The sequence below is a fragment of the Thunnus albacares genome, chromosome 6 (assembly GCF_914725855.1).
Source record: "Thunnus albacares chromosome 6, fThuAlb1.1, whole genome shotgun sequence".
In the NCBI taxonomy this organism is placed as follows: domain Eukaryota; kingdom Metazoa; phylum Chordata; class Actinopteri; order Scombriformes; family Scombridae; genus Thunnus; species Thunnus albacares.
Genome location: NC_058111.1, coordinates 19435244 through 19456605, shown reverse-complemented (window position 1 = coordinate 19456605; position 21362 = coordinate 19435244). Strand labels below are relative to the sequence as shown.

Here is a 21362-nt window from a genome sequence, read left to right as displayed (position 1 = left end):
CACGTCAATCATGCACAACCCTCATCTCATGTGTCACTGAACTTTTATGTGTGAGTTAAGACCGAAACCTCTGTAATCATTTCAATTTATCTGAATAATTATGGCCTGAAAAATGATTGGAATGATGTAATGACATGGAGGAGCCTAAATAACTAAATATATGAATGGCCCAAAATTGTGAACTATGTCATGATGTTATAGTTTCACAGCTGCTGTCACATTCTGTAAGGAAGTCTGAATTCAACACTGGTAGGCAGCTTAAAACACAGATGTTTCAGTATTTAGCTTATGCAAGCACATGATGGAGACCTGATCATTAATGAAGGGTTTGTTTACTCATTTTCATTGACTGTTGTGGGATGCAATCCATCAGCTCTTGTGTCTTATCCCTATTTACCATTCAAATCCTCTCCTCTCCACTCCCCTCATCTTCTCCAGTTTGCTCTGCTCCTCCCCTTCCTGCCCCACAGTCTCCTTCTCCTGCCTCTTTCCTTTCATCCTCTCCCCTCTTCCTTTGCTCCTCTCATTTACTACTTCTCACCCCTTCCCCTCCCCTCACTCTCCCTCTCTGACTGTGTGTCATGTGTCTTTTTAATTACTCTTCCCTCCATCCATGAAGATCTGAAGGCTGGGTGGCGGGCTGGAGGGGGGAGGTAGTGGACAGATAAGGAGGGAACTCTGGGGGGGTTAGCCAGGGTAGGGGGCGTGTCCCCAGATAATTAAACATCGATTTGGGACGATGATGAAAACCGCAACAAGATGCCAAACAAGGAGATTATGGGTCGGACAGCCTCCGGTTTTCTGCTGAGATCTGCAAATATTTGGGAGAGGAGAGGAAAGCAGGGAGGGAGGGAGAAGAGAAGGTAGCACTGCAATTAAAGGAATACAAAGATGAGAAAGAATAGAGACAGGGAAAGATAAAGATAAAGAACAGGAAAGCAAAACGACATATAAAAGGAGCGCAGAAGAGGACAGATGAAGAAAGGGCAAAAGAGAAAGAGATGAAATAAGGCAAAGAGGGAGGAGAAAAGTGGAGACTGCTAGACAGGAAGTGACAGACACAGAAAGAGTGCAAAAAGGGAGTAAAAAGAAACAAAAAATATGGAAAAGGGTAAGAGAAGCAGGATTAAAAAGAAGCTTACATGTTGAAACAGACTGAGGACATGTAAAAGAGAAAGAAGAGATGACTAAATAGACCGTGTCCTCTGTGTCTTTGAACTTAACCTTTTTGATCTGACTCATTAGCTGTGCATTTAATTGGCACAAATACAGCAGGTACCAGCAATATATATGTGTGTGTGTGTGTGTATGCATGGATGTGGATGTACATGTGCTTGTGCTTGCATGTGTGCACAGCCATTTATCACTAGGCCCTTAAGCTCATTAGTATGAATGTAGTGAATCATTCAATTAAATGACAATGACCTACAGCAAACTGACTGCTCATGTGCCACCAGTGTGCGTGGGGATGTGCACATGACTGGACAGATATATCAGTTTGGTGATAGTGTATATAATGCTGTTATGAGCCTGAATGTTTTCTCTTGGGTGTGCTCATCCACTATGAGGAATATGATATATATTTGATGATTATAGTTATTCATGGAAAGAATTTAACTTCAATTGACCTCAGCTGAAATATTACATCCACTATAGTTATCAGTAGTAGCAGTATTGTAGGTTTAGTAGTTGTAAATGTAGTTGTAACATTATTTTGAACAAAATTTTTAATATAGTATGAGTTAAATTTTGTTTCTGAGATTCACACTGATTTACATTTCCAGGTGAAGGATTAGATACATGTAAATATTTGACGTGAAAATGGTGACATTATCACTACAAAATAACCACCATCACCGGCTTCAGTCCAAAAATACTTCGTCAGCAATGGCCTTTAAAAAGCCATACATTAAACCCTCTTGTGCACTGGTGCATGAGCAAGGATAAGATGCCATCATAAGAGCTGCTGAAAAGCAGTAAACCTTGATGTGAGTTTCTAACTGAGTGAGCATAAACTTACAAAATTCCTTAATATTTCCATTAAGTTTGGAGTAATTCCTCTTAAGCACCCTAAAAAGCAGTGGTATATCAGCTTCTTTGTTTTCATGAGCCATATACAGTGATACATTATTTCCCATTCCAAGGTCAAATACGTTTAGCCAGGACTCACTCATTAAATTCTAATTTAGTGCGCAATGGGTCTAACTCATTATCCATAGCACTCAATTTACCACAGAAGGCTCCTGTGATTTTTTTTTTTTTCCAACAGAGCTAATTTACCTGTTAAACTGCAGCGGTTTCAAATGAACAGCTGGTGCCTCTTTACTTGAGTTGTAAAATATAACAGTTGAGTTAACAAAATATACTGTATATAAATGAAATAATACATACTTAAAATTCCGCCTTCTCAATTTTAGTAGATTGGGTCGAAGCAAAGGGCAACTTTGTCTGATGAAGCCTATTTTGATAAAATAAAAATGAAAAAAACAATAAAACATAGAAAAGAATGAAATCTCTTTATTTCTTTGTCTCCTCTGTCTATTTCTCACTTGCACATATAAAAATACAGTGACTAGGGTTCCAACCTGCCTGCTGATATATATTAGTACTTTAGCTGTTTTGTTTCTGTGATAAATTGCTGCATCAAATGTAAAGAATTCATTCTTCATTGATTCATAGAGTGGGGAAGGTGTTATTTTCATGTCAAAAAACACTATGGTATCAGCATACATAAAACAAGGACACATATGTTTAAGATTTTACTGCAATATTATTAAAGATATTTATTTATTTTTCCTGAAAAAAGGAGACTAAGTACTGTATGTTACCAGGTAACAAGCTTGCTTCATTGAAACTAAAAATAAGCCAAATTGAGTCAAAGATAAGACAAAGGGAACTCCCTGTTATTTGCCTGTTCCTTACTCATCTGTTTCCACAGTATGGGGCACAAATATGTGGTTTTAGAAGTTATTTGGTTTAACAATATTATATACACCCACACAGTAACACGCCTGATACACACATATCACAATTGCTTTGTCTGACCTAAACAGTGATTACCATAGATTTCTGATTGCATGCATAACAGCATATTATTGTAAAAACCAGTTTACTGACTTGTGAAGCTGTAAACTTTACTTCTATAACATAATAGAGTTAACATATGGACCACTTTGTAACAGCCTGTTTTATTTTTTTTAATTTTTTAACAAAATCTCAGCTTTTATTTGGGGCCATCAACTGCAACCCTCTGTACATATGCTTGTTAAACATTCTAAAAAGGGACAGATGCACATCACACATCAACAAGCTTGTTTGTGCTTCATATACACGTCAAAAAATATATGTCAGCTACATGCACCCACCTGCTCACACTAACACACACACACACACACACACACACACACGCATTCTCTCTCTGTCTCTCTCTTTTCCCCATCCCACTTGACACACAGTCGCCCACATGCAGGCACACCTCAGCCCACCCAGCTTTGCTCCAGATGCTCCCACCACCTGCTCCAATGCCACCCCCAACACCCACCCCCACCCACTCACCAACACAGACATACACACACTCTCTCACACACACACAAGCTATCACACACAGAAACACTACTTGTTCCATGACTTCACTTCATTCATATTTCAGTTCAATGATGCTTGACAATTCACTATTAAAATCATACCAAGAACTCTAATGGGTTTCAGTATTTTACATACTGCATGTGAAATGCCTGTTATGTTCTTTCAGCAGAGAATGGAAGGTGTCCTAGAGGATTAAATAGAAACAATACTTATCCTTTAACCCATTTCCCCCTAGCTGTGGGGGAAAAATATCCCCACCTATCAGAGCTATAGCAGGTCTGATGATTGAGACAAATAATGACACATAAGTGTCAAAGCTTACCATCATCATTGTAAAGGTGAGGTACAAAGAGTGCATTTACATGCCGCATAATGTGCGAAGCATCGCACAAAGCACCTTAAGTAAAGAATTGCTGAAGAGCAGTCATATAGTCTGCCAGTGATCTAAATGTTATTAATGCATGTTTCCAGTCATGATATCCTGAGTCTGCTGGTCTGGGCACATTTTATGTCTGTGTCTGTGAATCCATTATCCAAAGAACCACAAACCATGGACAAAGCCAGAAAAGGTAGGAGAGAGAGAGGGATGGGTCACAGGCAGTTGGGCTCATGTCTGGGTTAGTGTCTGCAATGTGTGTGTGTGTGTGTGCATTTTTTGTGGGTGTATATGTGTTTTTGTGTGACCTCCTTCTGCCCCTGCATGGTGAGAAAATTGTGAGCCGATTACATCTGGACACATACACACACACACAAACAAAAAAAAAAAAAGAAAAACATACTTAAAAATCTTATCCCACACACACTCAACAATGTGCTCACTTATATGCAATCTAGACAGACAAAGTGGTGTGAATGTTGAGAAAAATCGAAGGTGCGAGAGTTAAAGTAGAATTTGAAGAGATATCTATTTACAGGAAGCGTCTGTGTGTGTGTGTGTGCATGTGTGCTTGTGTGTTATGATGGTGCTTTACATTGATGGCAGAAGGTTAATGTACTGTAAACACACCTTCAAAGGCAGTCATGCTCCCACACCACAATTAAAGTGTGTGCTTTATGGAGGAGGCATATACATCTGATGGCTGGCACATCACACTGCAAAAAGCTCTGTATGATAAAGTAATTTAGAATGCTTTTTTTTTTTTTAAGTCAAACAAACATATTTGCATATATGAATAAAAATAGTTTAACGTATTTCAATACAAATACAAATTATTTTAATACTTATATAGATTTAAGTTATTGATACACTGCTCTGCCTTCTTCTTTCTTGTTACAATGAATGATACACATGTCAATAACAACCCTGAACCAGTGTAAACTAGAACAGTCACACCACTGGCAGATTTAATCCAAGAAAACTAAGTCTTGAAGGCTCAAAGTAAAAATAAAAAGACTTAAGAAGATGTTTTTCGAAGCGAGGGATCAGCTCTTGGTTCCAGGCTATGTTTACAATACATACTGTATTTGTTGACAGAATATTACTGTAAATGTGAGCAGCGCAGCAAATACCTGCTACAGTTGCAATACAGTTAAGGTTTTCACTGCAATGCTCTGATTAGCAGATCTCAACATTGCCAAGTCAGATTCTGCTCACACTTCAGTATGTTGAGTGAGACCGCATCCATTAGATGGTCTGCATTATGATTGCAATTCTGCATATTTTGGATGCCTCTAAGTCACATACAGCTCTTAGAGGTTGCAGGCTACACAGCATTCGCGCTAAATATAGTTCAATGGAATGGTGAATTATAAGTTAATTATTAATAAAAGCAAGAAACAGAGCTGTAGATTATTGATCACTATAATACATGCAAGGTTTTGCCAACAGGGCTTTACAACTATTAGTTGTAAATTACCTCTTGTTTTTTGAGTTGATGATGTGAGCTAAAAACATGCTCCCATCTTTGGTCTGTATCACCACAGTTACAGGCGTTACTTATGGCAATCGCAAGACAAAGATGGTGACAAAGATTGATACTATTAAATACTTGTTCTTACATACAGCGCTCATTTCATTCTGTCCCCTGCAATATGTACGACACATCAGAGATTCACACTCCGTAAGAAAAGGAGCTGTCATTTCCAGACACGGGCGGAATAAATGTCATCGATAGGCAGAGAGGAAAAAATGTAATGCAGACGTATTGGAAAAATAGGAGGAAAATAAGATAATATAACAGCTGAATGTGAACACCCGATGATGCATCACCCCAGATCTTTCTGATTGGAACTACAGTAAATCATAATAAAATGACAAGAGCACTTTTAGGCTAATACAGCTCTGGATCTGACTCCCTGTTCAGCAGTAGAGAGCCAGCCAAGCTAAAGCCAGGCTTATTTGGCTGGATAATGTGCTGGATAATGTGCTGGATGATGTGCTATCCCTGCGGTGGAATCCAAGCTATTGATTCTGCTTGACCTCTGACTGATCACAGATCAGTGCATTGTCGCTTATTCCAAAAGCTCAACCGGCAGCACAAATCAACATGCACACCCATACAGACACACACAGAAATATACTCTTGAAACTACATAAGGTTAAACATGATGACCGCAATCTACCGTGTATAACATATCAAACACTACTTGTGAAATGGCCTCTCTCTGTCGGGGTCACATGGAACAGTCACTCTGAAGGTAAACAATTAATGAAACAAAGTGGTCTTTCTATTTCTCAGTCACTCTTAACTCTCAGTTCTGCAGCTCTCCCTAGCACAAGTAGTGTGTGCTGTAGCTTTAAGGGAAAAGAAAATAAATTCCATCGTAATTATTGTGTTCCTTCTATGAAGCTATCAGAACAGTTAGAGTAAAAAGGCACTGTCTCTCATGAGAAAGTCCACACATAAAGAAACAAATACATTAAACAAACAGTAACACATAGTTAAAAACACCAAAATACACCAATAATCACACACAAGAGAAAAACACAATGTAGGGAAAATACAACAGAACAGAGAGTAAAAAAAGGGAACTAATAAATGCAGAAAATGTGACTCAGGGTGATGAAAAAGGATTTTTGAGTGTAGTTTTATCTCCTTCATCCAGGTAGTAAAATGTGAAGTCACAGCAGCACTGTTGTTGTAGAATTGAAAATGTTTTGCTACTTATCCAAGAGGCTTTATCAGTTCTACTGAGTCCTAGAATATACATAAAAGACCATACAGAAGAGGAAAGTTGGGAAACTATCACTGAAAAGTAGAGGGGGATAATGACATCACCTGTGTGCTGCTCACATAACTGCCTCTGCGTTTCTCAAACACACTTCCAGTCCCAACCCTGGGGGGAGGACACACTTTCAGAGCTTAAATCCTTTCAACGGTTTCAAACCAATTTACACCTTAATTTGTGTGACTAATCACTCCTACATGATTGTCATGTGACCTCATGACTCATATGCAACATCAAGGTAGGCTTGGGACTCCCCGCCAGCCAGTAGAAGTGATGAAATCTTGGTTGAAACGGTGAAACATCAGCATTACAATTTGGCATTGAGAAGAAACAGAAACAATACGTTGGAGAGGACATTTCTTTATATATATAGGTAAGTTTTCTTAAAAAGGACATTATACAAAGCTGTGGATGTATGACCAAATATGGAATACGCACATACTTTATGGTTAAGGGCACATGGTGTCACTAAGTAAAATTGAGACCATGAGATACAAGGTATTTGTGTGAGGTACAGAAGAGACATGAAATTCACTACATGCTTTTGTAATCTCACTTTAAATAACACACACACACAGTGACATAGACACTTACATACACTTACTGAAGCTTCCTGCAGAGGTTTAATGCCATTGATGGCACTGAGACTGACATTGGTACAGCTAATACACAGCTACCAGCTGGTCAAATGTGCACATATAAACACTCATTACATACATGTTCACATGCACACACACATACACACATTCTTGAATAGGCATTGATTATATAAGTCAGGGGGTTCTGAAGAGCATGTATCAGACACAGGGTTAACTAATACGCCACCAACCAATGGTTTTCATGTACATATACACAAATGCACATGCACACACACTCACACATACTTGGTGCTGTAATGGCATTGATCATAAGTAGTCAGGGGGTTTTGAGACTGTCAGAGAGCTCTCTTTATGCTCTGAACTCCTTGGAAAATCTCCAGACTACTGGTGGTCTTTCTAAAGTGGAAATGGTTCTAAATTGAGCTGCCTGCTTAAATAACAGTTGGATAAAATGGACACCAAGGCTAGCGTATAGATCACAAGATGCTGTGATCTAGGTTCTCTGGCTGGACTAATTTACTCAGTGGAATAAAAAAATCAAGAATTATGGCAATTATTATTTAGTAAATTTAGAATGTATCTTATGCGCCTGAATTGAGAAAAAAAAATTGTATTATATTAGAATTACTACACCACTCTTACAGTCAAATTATACTTATCTGCATTAAAACTGCTGGATACAGTTAATCAAATAAATCCACTTGTCACAGTGCGGCTTCAGCATGCAGGTCTTAAGTACCTGAGAAAACATATTGCAGTAGTAACAAGCAAAAACCTTCTCAGTCCCACATCTGTTGTTCAGTTATCATCCACTGGAACAACAGCAATCACTCTAACCTAGAAGTTTTCATTAGATCTCAGCAGCAATATATGTCCCAATGCAACCTTTCCTCTTTCTGATTACAAAAAGGGAAGAAACAGATTTTTTAATACATTATCCATCAGTAGCATTGATTAAATTAAGATTCTAAGACTCTGAGATGGATCTGCTTAAACACTGAAATAACCAGAACCATAACACAGACCTACATAAAATTGTTAAGCTCAAATGTCCTCTCCTTGTGGCACCAATATGTTGTTTCTCTTTCCCTATTTCCTGTCTTCTCTGCTCCTCAGCACTTTGTACCCCCCCACCCCCCACCCCCTTCTCTCTTCATGGCACTGTGCCTCACCCCTCCTAATGGATATTGACCAAAGAAAGACAGAAGGGAGGAACACATGCACACAGACACACAGTTTTTTTTTTTTTAAAAAACTCAGAACAGAGCCGGTGCAATGATGATGCCTTCTAATGGATGTTAATCTCACAATGCCATGTGGTTCCATGTACGGTATCAGAGTCACAATTCAGACATGATCATCATCTTATATAAAGAAGTTAGATTATCACAAATAATGCTTATGCAACATATTTTTTGAAGCCATTAATATTTTTCTTTCAAATGGTACACAGCAATAAAGAACCAAAATGCTGAGTGTTTTCATGGTGCAAATAGTACTTCTAATGAATAAAAGACTGTAAATGTAAATGTGCATTCTTGATTATAAAATTCAAATATACCTATCTCCCTTCCTATTAAACAATTTATTTTATTTTCTCAATATGTACTATGATGGATTCGACAGTAACATGTTGACAAAAGCCATTTAAGATTAACATTAAAGGTTCCTTTCAGAGTTTTTTTTTTCTTTTTTTTTTTTTTACTAGCAGTACTATGGGTCAATATGTTTTTAGTGTGTCCCCTTTTTTGCTTGTTCTCATGCACACACATGAGGATACAAATGCATGTGTACATGCATTCGGTCTACATTCCTATTAATGGTTTCACAATAAGCAATGCAGAGGGCTAATGCACCAAAAAATGCATGGAAAAAGAAGATTGGTAGCAAGTAAACATGGACGTAAACAATGCGGTTTACAGAGAAAAATCAGCTTAATATTTGATGAGCAAGAAAATGCATTCAACACGTTTGTTAGACCTCGGGGATACACACAATGAGTTTGGGTGTATAACACTGAGGACCCTATTTTCCTGCAGGCGTAAGGCACTAGGGCATAGGGGTAACACGCACTATTTATGCAATTTTCCTCAGGCGCATGTCTATTTTTTTGCGTCTGTGCATGTATGGTAATTTCCTGGCAACAAACAAGTGCACTTGGGCTGCCATAAGAGGAGGAGAGGCGCAGCTGAGACTGAGGCAATTTTTGTGGCTTCAGTTGGCTGATGCGCAAGCACACAGACGTCTCAAAACACCTTTCATTTATGTTAAGTTTTGCAACTCTCAGTTTGCTATACGTTTTTTCAATTTCTGAAGATTGACATGTGAATCGAAACACAATTTTTAGATTCTAACCAATAATATTGCATCCACATGAGCATAATCCAATGACCAGAGCTCAGAAATATGCTCTGTTGGATGAGTGATTTTCCCACAACAACTTGTAGAATGTCGGATCTTTTCCATATTTATTAAACAGCTGTAGTCGTCACACAGCAGCAGGAATGATATGTGTGTTTCATCCAGTCTCTGATTTAAGAGAGAGTGGAGTGTGCATCATTTTACGCACTGATGGCACAGCAGAAGAAACTTAATTATTTAAATCTTCCCACGTGGCGACAGGATTGTTCAGGATCTTATATAATTAATGTTCTGTATTTTCTAAACATCAAACTGGAAAGCTGCTACTCACACATTCCTAGTTTAACAATAAAATAATTTGGAGTCACTCAGTTGTCCTCGGGATGCGTCCTGAGCTCCATCAAATCTGTCTAGACATTTTTATTAAATAAAAGTTCAAATTGAGTTTAGACAATTTAAAAAAAAATCTGTTATGTCACAAGGATTATTACAATGAGTTTTCAGTTTTGCCACTTGCAGCCAAGTCTCAAAATATTTGCGGTAATGTGTTCTGTGCATGGACATGTATCCTTATATCCAGTGTATAAAATACCTAGAGGTCCTGTGCAGTACGTGCTCCTTCCTAAACAGAGTAGGCCTATTTTGATGAAACAGTGATAGAACTTGTGTGCTTTTTTGTCAAATTTCCAAACCTGATTTTGTATTTCTTTATTTAAGGATATTGTATATACTTAAAAGCATATAAGATGACTTTCAAATATGCAAAGGAGGAGTAGAACTGCAGAGTTTGTATTATTATTATTTATTAATTATCTTATATTAATTGTTTGAACAAAATAAGCAGCAGCTCATGTGAGAACACATCAGCTTTATCTTAATTCTACCATTGTCAGCATATTTGAATAGATGTAGATCAATGTTTGGGGTATCCTGAATTTGTATTCTGTAGTTTCAGGTGCTTCACGGAGATGAACTCTTTCCTCTCTCTTGCCCAGTCTCTCTCCCCTGTTTCACCTGTGGCTAGATTTAAAGGGGATGAGAGGAGCGAGGGGATCGGTCATTACTGCAGCTGGCCCTGACTCTACCTGCTGATTCTGTATTCCTCCCACTAATAATGTATTCAGTCTCTCCTCCACATTGCGCCTGGCGGTGCCCATTTGTGCCAATGCTGATGGTCAGGAAAATTGCAAAAATGTGTTGGTCACACCCACATGCGCCATGTGCCAGGAATTAAGACTTCAATCTGCGCCTGCACCCTATTTCAGGAAAATAGGGCCCTGATTGTACAACAGAAACTCAACAAGGCAACTTAGAGCAACAATGTAGGTCACACTCGAATATAGTTTCAGCCTCACATTACAAATATATATACAGTATATACAGTGCTATGCAAAAATTTTAGACGTTTTAGATGTTAAGCTTCTTATCCATAATGCAGTACCATCAGGGAGGCCTATGATTGGCCCACAATTTATTCTGAAGCATGACAACGACCCCAAACATACAACCAGAGTCAAAAATAACTATTTTGATTGACAAGAAGAACAAGGGATCCTGCAACAGATGGTTTGGCCCCCACGGAGCCCTGATCTCAACATCATGGAGTCTTTCTGGGATGACATAAAGAGATAGACACAACTGAGATGCCAAAATCCACAGATGAACTGTGGCAACTTCTCCAAGATACTTGGAACCACATACCTGCAAAGTACCTTGAAGAGCTGTGCACAAGTGCACTAAGAAGAACTTTGTTTTAAAGGCAAAGCATGGTCACACCAAAAATTGATTTGATTTAGGTTTTCTCTGTTTACTCCAATTTATATGAACTTAATTGATAAATAAATACTATTCATGGCATTATTTTCATGGCAGTGCTGTATATGTACGACATTACAATGTATCATGTCTCTAATTTCTTCCTCTCTTGTTTGGCAGTGGCTAGGTTTACCGTCTTCAGTTAAGGTCATTTTTATTTTATTTTATTGTTGTTGTTGTTATTTTTATAGAATAAGCTGCACATGTATAGGTATATAAGATTTGACCAGGTTTCTAAGCCAGGTCTTTCAAACCATGTTACAATATTCAAATATATTAAGAATAAGGTTACTTGAGTAGCTGGCCTACGCAAGCTTGCGTATGAACAAAACCACTGATAAAGTCTCCTTATGTGTCTGTGTGTGTTTCGGATTTGTGTGTTGCACCTGTAGTTGTCTATATATGTGTGTGTTTGTAATGAATGCTGGCTGTTGGTTTGCTTTGGCTTATTCTTTTGTAAGTATATTGTTTGAGAATGTTCTGTACCATTGCGTTACAATGCATGCAAAGTCTGAGATATGGAGTTTAAACAGTATTGCAAATGTCTAGACAGCAAGTTTGATAAATTGAGGCTCAAAGTTATATTCAGAGCTACCCACAGAAGCTACAATTGACCAGTAAGGAGTGTGTTTTGTACCTGCAGGGCCACTGTGCCCACTAACTGCATCCAACCTTGAACAGGCAGGTACAGATGGACGGTTGCTATGCAGGAGAACGGTTGCCATGCCTAGAATTGTAAAGAGCTGCTCATCACCTATAGTTAGTTGAACTGTCTGAATAAACAGGTGTCCTATCTACCTTAGAAATAACAACATAATCAGTCTTCAGTAGAGACCCCAATTTCCGTATCTCACAAGTGTCAACCTTGTATGCGTTAAGAGGAACTGTCTGATTCGCCTGTCAACATGGATGATTTTAACATGTTCTGTTACATTCTCTCTTTTGAGAATTATTTTCCAATAGAGAAAATTTCTGCTGTTGATCAAGAATAAAAAGGCCAAGATGGTTATTAGAGAATTCTGCAGGGCAGTGAATAAATTTTTGTAATCACAGAAGACAAAAGTGATATATTTGGCGGATTAATTTGCACCTCTGAAAATATGAAATAAATAAATAAATACTCCACGCTCATCTGTGACAGTATTAAAGCCACTTGTCACTCATAACAGGATCTGAGAGATTTTGCCAACCTGTTGCCATGACAACTCACCAACATATGAAAACTCCTCAGAACTGAAAATAAACAGGGCTTTCCCGGGCTTTCTGAGAGATTTAGGCAATCATGCTGGGTTTGGCTTTGGTAGAAAGAAAATGTGGAAGATTCCTCAAGAGCACAAAGATTTAGAATGCAACTTAACTGCAACACATAGAAGTGCTCAATGGTAGTTAAACCATGTTTTTTTTCTCTCATAACTCCAATTAGGCTGTAAGCTGTAAAGGTAATAAGGAGGGGCAGTAGAGTAGGTGAGAAGGACTGCAGAGAGAAATGTTCCCCATTGACATGTACATAAATATCCCGCATCTAAGAGAAACCCTAATCCTACTGTGTGTTTTCCATACAAGCGGAAGACACACTGTGCCAAATCAAAGGTTTAACAACAGCAGCAGTTGTATTTAAAGTATAAATGACATATAATTATATCTAAATAATATCCATATAAACTTGGCTTAAAATATTCATATCAATAAAGGTTCAAATTAAACATCCAATTGGGATTTTAAATAGTCAAGGACCAAAAGATCAAGTGCATCTCCTGTTCTTATTTTAAGTCAAATAAAATAGATAGAATATGCATTCATTCTATTAAATATACCTTCCTGATAGGTGATGAAACAGCAAGGCAATCGGCAATCACACTGAAGCAAATGCACGAGCATACATTCCCTGTTTACTCCTGTCATATAGTGCATACTGTATACATACTGTCTAACTAACACTTTCTTTGTCACACAAGCAGCAGGGGTGTTGAATTGGTCCAAATGCAACTTTTGGTGTTTTGGCAGAGAGTATTGTTACGTGACGATATCGCCAGATATGCTCAGTAACACTGCTACTCTCTGTTACTTCGAGTCTCATGCATAAGCCAACAAAACTATGATATGCCTTTACTGTAAATGACAGCTTCCGTAAAGTTCTATGGTAACCTACACACTTAAATATGCTGAAAGAGATTAACATGATCCACAACAAAATGACCTTTCTACCTATTCAAATCCTGTGCTTGAAATCAATTCAGTGAGAACATTATTAGAATTCTTTCACTGCAATCACGAAGAATTACCATAATACCTTGAACTGCTCTTTCTATCCATTTAAATTCTATGTGTGTTCATTCCTGTTTTTAGTAGACTTGGGGTGACAGCATAGGGAATGTGTGGACACAAACGTTATTAAAAACAAAAGAAAGAAGGTTTGTGTACAAAACCTTTTGAGCTTCAAATCAGAAAACTTGAGTGTTTGTTCCAGGGATCTGTTAAATTAGATGTTCCCTCCTTCTATTGTAGATTAAAACTTTCTACATTAAAGGTTGCAAGGTTGTATATTTACAGATTCAAACTTATCAGACCAATAACTCACAAGTGAAACATTGTTAAAACACAAACAACGCCTCTTTGCTACTCTAGCAAGCTACAACCTAATTTTCCCCCAAAGCAAAGCAATCACACTTAGGGCACCCAAATGGCCAGCAAAAGCCCTGATGTCAATAGAGCCAGAATCTAAATACCAACAAGGAAACCATACAGCAACAGCATCAGTAAAGCAATGCAATAATGAAGCAACTTGACAGAAAAGCATTAAAACTTGTTCAACAATCTCACTCCTTGCGTTTGGCGTTGGCTTCCTCGCATTCAGTGAACCCCACAATGGCTCTGTTCCACTACAGATGTCTTTATCATTTCAGTTGATTAGACATTTACGACTGGATGACTGGCTAATCTCCACTTGTATCATCTATCATCTGCTTTCATCCTCATCGCAGTGGCTGATGGCTGCTGATTAACATACAAACGGGTGCACACACACAGTCAAACACACACTCACACACACATTCTCACTTGCAAACACATTCAGGCACACGAAGGCAAATATGCTTAAAAGGCAGCACATGCAGACAGACAGAGGTGTGTAAACTGAAAGGTAGACAGACCTGTACACCAGTGTGTCATCCCCAGAGCTGTTGTATTGGACCTGGAACATCCTGACTCCAGATATTGGAGTCTGACTGCTCCATCTAATGAGGGCAGAGTTTCCTGTCAGTTCCACCAACGAAACCCTCCGATCTGCCCCTCTTGTCTCGTTGTTGGGGAGCGCAACCTTAGAAGAGGTCAGGATGTCAGAAGGTGCAAGTTCAGAGGATGGGTCTCGACTGCGGCTTGTGCTGTTTGCCAGATGGGGCATCGCTGTAACAACTAACTCCACCCTTCCTGTGGATTCACCTGCAGCGTTGGAGGCAATGCAGGTGAAGTTTCCTGAATCCTTTAGGGATGTGACATTGATCTCCAGGCTTCCATTAGGGAAAACCAAAGTTCTGAAAGAAATGGTAATTCGCATGAATGATATAGATTTAATAAACTGACTGAAATGTGTCTGTAGCAACATATTTAACAATAACAAATACATTCAGTCTATAAGATAACTTAATTCTTAACTCTCACACAACACAGACAAGTAAACCTGTTATTGTGGTTAGACTATTACTGGCTAGGTAGAATTACTTGCACACTGTGGCAAAAAACCATTTCACATACTGAGAATTATACATATTTTTACCAAACATATTATTGTCATTAACGCATATTGTATTCACCGCAGCCTTGTCGTATTATTTGACGTTGAGTTAGACGGCTCAAAATGGTGGGCAGGATCCAATAGACCATTTTTTTACAGCAGACATTTTGACATGTCAAAGCAGCAAAAGCACAGGTGCAATGAATAACATTAACAATGGCTAAGTCCCATTTGGTCTTTCCAAATTCATGACCCTGGTACGGTACATGATGGTTCACCAGTAAGGCTTCCTTGGACACTTGAATGGAACTGAGCCACTGTTAATGTCATCAGCCCCATCTGTGCTGTGGAAAAATGTCTGCTGTGAAAAAGGTCAACAGGCTTTATCATTTGTTGCCATTTGTTGCACTTGTGTGTTGCACACAATGCTGATGCCAACATCCTCCACCAGCAGAATCAATGCAATGACTGCCAAGCTAAGAGGTTATATTGGTGACTAGTTGTGGGATTAATTGGCATAAAATGTATTGACCCCAAATGGTAGATGGCGAAATTGCAACAATGCTATTAATTTATCAACTAGCCTTTTCTTAAGAACATAGAACATAACTACACAGATGTAACATTATATCTCCAAATATCATCAGAGGGAAAACCTCCCGTAACCTTCAGTAACTGAGATGTGTATGGGGTGGAGAAATTCAAATTCTGACCTCAACAACAACCTTCTAATCCCATTGGTACTGAGCTCAAGAAGTATAAGGAAGAATATTTAAACAACCCCTCTCTTTCACCTGCAAACTAGGCTGCCAAGTTTCTGACATCATTTAACATTGAATGGTGCTCTCAGTGGGCAAGACTTATTCCCTAAATGAACACCTTGCCTCTAATTTTGATAAACTGTGCGATCTATAGGCCTGTGGAAAAAAGTAGTATGTAGATCAAGTAGGACTATAGGACTATTTGAAGCTAATGTCAGTACCTGGAGCCATTAGATATAAGTCGCCCTTCGGGACTGATCCAGTGAACTTCAGGCTCTGGGTCGCCATTTGCTTTGCACTTCAGGCTGGCGGGCTGGCCCTCCATAGCAACTGTATGAGGTGACTTACGGGTCAGCACTGGTGGGTCACAAATAAACTCCTAAAGGGGAAAACAGATTTAAACACTACATTTCCCATATAGTTTTCTGTAAGATATTATTTACATTACTATTAGTTTGTCACCTCTTCAGGTATTGTCCAGAAATACTTGGCACTAAGGTCAGGGGGAGAGGCGCATGTCTCCAGGTCATCTTCTCTGGTCAGTCTCCTCAACCACAGAAGTTCACAGTTACAGTGAAGGGGGTTGCCACCAAAACTCAACACCAGGGAGGAGAGGGGGCTGCCTTTGGACTTTGCATAAACTGGGATTCTCAGGAACAATGGGTCTGGGGGAATTTTCTTCAGCTTGTTGGATGTCATGTCTAGCCTGTGAAAAGATGGCAGTGTAAGGATAAGGGTGGGGATGGACAATAGGAGAGACGGGAAAATAATCATTAGATCAACAGTAATTTATCCAGTCCATCCCAGGACAGCATCAGTTGAGTTTATGAGTTTATTACCTAGGAAAGTAAGGATGTTTTTGAATTATTTTTTCATTATTAAGATTCCTTTACCTGGCCAGTTTGTGTAGGTTGGTGAATACTCCTTGGGGAACATTTTCTATGAGGTTGTGATCCATATTTAGGGTATTGACATTGGTAAGGCGTCCAATTGTGTCCCAGGGCACCTGGGCAAGGTTGTTGTAACTGAGGTCCAGATCCTCCAGCGTAGACAGGAAGTCATCAAAGGCATGGGGAGATATGGAGTGGAGCTGGTTGTTGGCCAGAATTAGGTGGCGTAGGTTGGTAAGGCCTTTGAAATGGTCATCCTGGTTGGCAAAAAAGTGATGTATCACAATTACATTATGCCATTGTAGCTTTGTTGTTCAATTGTTTGTATATCCATTATCCATGCAGCCACCCATCTATCAATCTTACCTTGATCACAGTTAATCTATTGGAGTCTAGGTGGAGAGCTCTCAGTCGCCGTAGGTCACTGAAAGCTGTGGGGAGGATCTGACTGATGGTGTTTCTGGACAATGTCAGATGTAGGAGGCTGGTCATGTTGGCAAAGTCTTTCCTTCGGACAGCTGGCAGTGAGCAGGACAAATAAACACAAATAAATACAGTATTAGCCTTAGATACAGGTCCTAAGTGGCCATATAGTCTACATAAGTACAGTATTATGGGAAGTATAGAAGTCAGTAGGTGCACATACACTAAAAGGGTTTAAATGCACAAATGTCCGGCTAACCACAGGAAAGAGTTCAGGAACTGTCATGCTTTCACCAAAGTGAATGACTCACATTTGTGATGTTAAGCTTTTTAAAAAAAATCTCTCTGAGCTGGAAAGGGAGAATGTTAAATGGACTGTACTTATACGTACTATACACATTCATACACTGATGGCACAGCCATAAGGAGCAATTTGTCAGTATCTTGCCCAAAGATACTTCGACATGCAGACTGGAGGAGCTGGGAATCAACCGCCGATCTTCCGATTAGTGGACGACCCACTCTACCTCCTGAGCCACAGCCGCCCACGGAAGAGGTATAAAATAAACAACAACGTGGCAAGTAAGTGTAAGATACATTTACTGTGTCTGCTTTTACATGTTTTCTTGCAGAGCACACACTGCTGTCAGATCCAAACTATGATGATATAAATTTAATCTGGCAAGTTCATGCTGGATGAGCCTTGGCAGGCTACAGGCTATGATACTGAGTGTGCTTTTATTAATTCCTGTAAAATTAATCTGGTATCCCTCAAAATGAGGGATACCGGATTAGTTTTGCACAGAATAGTGCTAAACTGAAATTGATTTGGATGTGAACAAAGTGACTTAAATGACTACAGCTATGTGATATTATTAATGGTGCATCAAATTATGTTTTGGGATCCTGTGAAAGTGGTCTTTTTTTAGCTTGTGTGTCTTTTGTTTTGGTGGACTATGGAAAAGAATTTCTTTTAAGTCAAGCCTGGGAAAATTAGGTGGCTGCCTTAGTGCAAGCTAATAGGAATTCAGATTAAAATAAAAGGATAAAGCAACACTTCAGTTCTTAAAAATAAGTATGTATCAAAGTATCAAAGAGAAGTCTTTGATATAATAAGGAGATGAATCATGAATGAGATTTTCTAGAGTGAAACACAAAACAAAAGAGTAGAAAGTTGAAAAGAAAAACCCATGCTCATGAGAAATATTACCTACTGTCATGTGGAGACCATCAAAATGGTGACATGAGCTAACATATGTATTCAATGTTAATTGCTCAGTGACAACCATTGAGTTTGCTTCCATGTAAACAACCAATCCAAGCATACCCATCAACTGACAGATACTGATAGAAGGGGGTAAGTGAAATATGCTGGGCAAATTGCAATAGCATGGTACAAACATATGTACCATATGGTATATTGTGTAGTATATGGTTTATTTAATCTGGTAATGCATTGCTATTGCTGCTAGTATTTTATCAGAAACACCTCTACCACAGCATTAAAGCACCTAGTCTTTTTCCCCTTGAGGATTTTTTTTATGGATGGTTGACAAGGAGGTATGAACAAACTGGGCCACACAAAATATCTTGATACCCTGCCCTCATTCCTTGATTGATGGTTAAATGGAATAAAAGCATGAACTAGCCAGTATGCTACCTGTGATGAAGTTCTCTTGAAGTCGTAACTCCACGGTGCGTCGGTCGATGGCAGCAGGAACAAACAGCAAACCTGTCTTTGAGCAGAGGATAGCGAGCGAAGGAGAAAGGCTCTGGCACATACAGCGTTTCGGACACGGCTGTCCCCTGCATGCTGCTGCCAGCAACAGCAAAGAGAACCACAGCCGTTCCATTATCCTCCACTGGGAACAAGGCAACTGGAAGACACAAAGAAATGAACAATAAAGGAAACTGGATTTAAAGCTGGCTTCATTCAAGACAAGTGGCAAACCAGGGTGAATCACTGAGGATGAACTGTTTAAACATATAAGCATTTACAGATATGCAAAGCCCTCTGTAGACTTTTTGTAGTTTGTCTTGTCTTCAGTACTAGGCATTTGTATTACTTATGCAAAGATGTCACAATCAAAGATCAAGAAGCAACACGCCACATCAAGCTCCTATTAAATGTGACAAGCGCTAAATTGCTTTGTTAAGGAAACAGGCATGAAATCTGTCTTTGGTAGCTTGAATTAGCTAGCCTGTAAACTGTAGCACAATTAACTTTTTAAACATAGCTGTGTAGCTGAGGTGGCCAAGGACTGCACATATTGGATATAAGGACATTAAAATTGTAATACAAGCTGATCTAAGACAATGGGCTTACAAACAAAAGTAAAACCATAAAAAAGATAGATAGAGCATTGAAACTGGTCTCCACATGTGGTGCTTTGTGGCGTTAATGAGGTTGCACTGCATTCACGTCATCGGGGTGGGGCAGGTGGTGGGGGGAGGGGGGTTGATATACCAACCAAGTACAGAGAAAGGACCCACAGTGGATCTGTCTGAGTCCTGTCATAGACCAGCCGGCAATTTTAGATGTCTACTACTGCATAATATATCAAGTTACAGCAAAGAAAAAGCGACATGTAATGTGAGAGACTGTGTATGGCCTTGTACTTCTCTGTTTTCCTGTCTGATAACTTTTTAAAAGTGCAACAAACAACTACAGTATGTGGTTACTGCCCATATCCTATGCATACCTTCAGGGGATGTGACTTATTCCAAGGGAACATACACTAAGGACCTCAGGCAGACTGCCAGACTAACAACAAAAGAGATGAATACCACCGGTAGAATGTTTTATAAACACATAATATGATGTCTGCCTCCAGGGTTTATACATTTAACTTGAACATTTAATTCTGCATCCAAATTGCACAATACTCCCTTTAATATAACTGTTTTTTTTCACTTTACAATGATGTCAGTACAGAGCTGAGAGAGGAGTGAGAAGTAGATCATGGCAACGTTCAAGAACTGGACAAAGTCACACAATCACAATGAGCTCTATCATCATGCGAGCTACTGTAACAGTTTCCTGAGGCACAGTGGGGATTTTTCTTCACCACAGTGAGCTTAGAAGTGTAGTGGGTAGTATCACTGGCAATGCAATGGTAATCTGCATTTTTGATGTAAGGATTTTCTGCATTATGGCTACACCATTCACCAGTTCAAAAGAGTACACATGGCGCACTCATATTTTTATTCTGATTATGGCGATAATGTCAGCGAGGCAGAGCAAAAGTTAATATTTGCAACATTTTTTGGTATCATCCTTATCCACAGCAATTTGCATGCTGAATTAAGACCTTTCCATTAAGTTCATTAACTCCCTGTTCAGCCAACAGTATGCAGGTATGTGCTCTACAGTCACAAATGTGAGTGATGCACATTGTCGGCATTTATGCACAGTTCCTATGTGCCTATGTTCCTATGTGCACAACGAGCACTGAGCTGCTGCACACAAACCTCTGTGCTCTCTGTGGTCTTTTTCTTTCCTTGTAACACTGGATATACACAAATTAGTGAGGACAGGTAATCACAGGGAATCATCGAATCGTAATTCTTTCACCTGTTCTTTTTGTTGAACCCATTAAATTTCCATAGACCATCATCTTGCATTGCAGTCAAGTACATAGCACACTCTACAGACGTCAAGATTTATAATGAATAGTCTCTGGCCATCTTATATTACACAATGTTAATGGCTGAGTGTTCGTACCAACCGTGAAGAGGATTTTCATGTGTGTGAAACTCAAAAACCCTGCTCCACTGTGTGCTTACACTAATTAAACCTGGCTTTTGTTGAACACGTGTTAAACATTAGGATTAATTATTTGCCTCTGCTACATTCATTTATTTCACTTCCATTATGCAATTAGCAAAATGAACAGTTGACCTCTTTGCAGGTTGAGTTGTCTCTCTGACTTCTGCTTTAAAAAATAATGCACTCAAAGGGTTGCCAAAGGATTCTAGTGGCTGTAGCTCTGACCTGGCAGCTAACTGTGGGACAATTTCCACTTTAGAA

General features: G+C 39.1%; 1 protein-coding gene across 2 annotated transcripts in view; it reads right to left on the bottom strand.

Moving 5' to 3' along the window:
* Positions 1-19249, bottom strand: part of zgc:172282 (leucine-rich repeat and fibronectin type III domain-containing protein 1-like protein) — an 80978-nt gene extending 61729 nt beyond the window's left edge. For both annotated transcript variants that reach the window (XR_006403973.1, XM_044355385.1), the window contains exons 1-6: positions 18993-19249; positions 17276-17427; positions 16913-17166; positions 16482-16725; positions 16241-16398; positions 14678-15058 (exon numbers count right to left, since the gene is read on the bottom strand). Coding sequence is in view for 1 of the 2 variants with exons in the window: in XM_044355385.1 (XP_044211320.1) it covers positions 14678-15058; positions 16241-16398; positions 16482-16725; positions 16913-17166; positions 17276-17427; positions 18993-19185 (1382 nt within the window). In the remaining variant the exon portion in view is untranslated. The remainder of the gene's footprint in view (positions 1-14677; positions 15059-16240; positions 16399-16481; positions 16726-16912; positions 17167-17275; positions 17428-18992) is intronic.
* Between the last annotated feature and the right edge of the window lie 2113 nt (positions 19250-21362).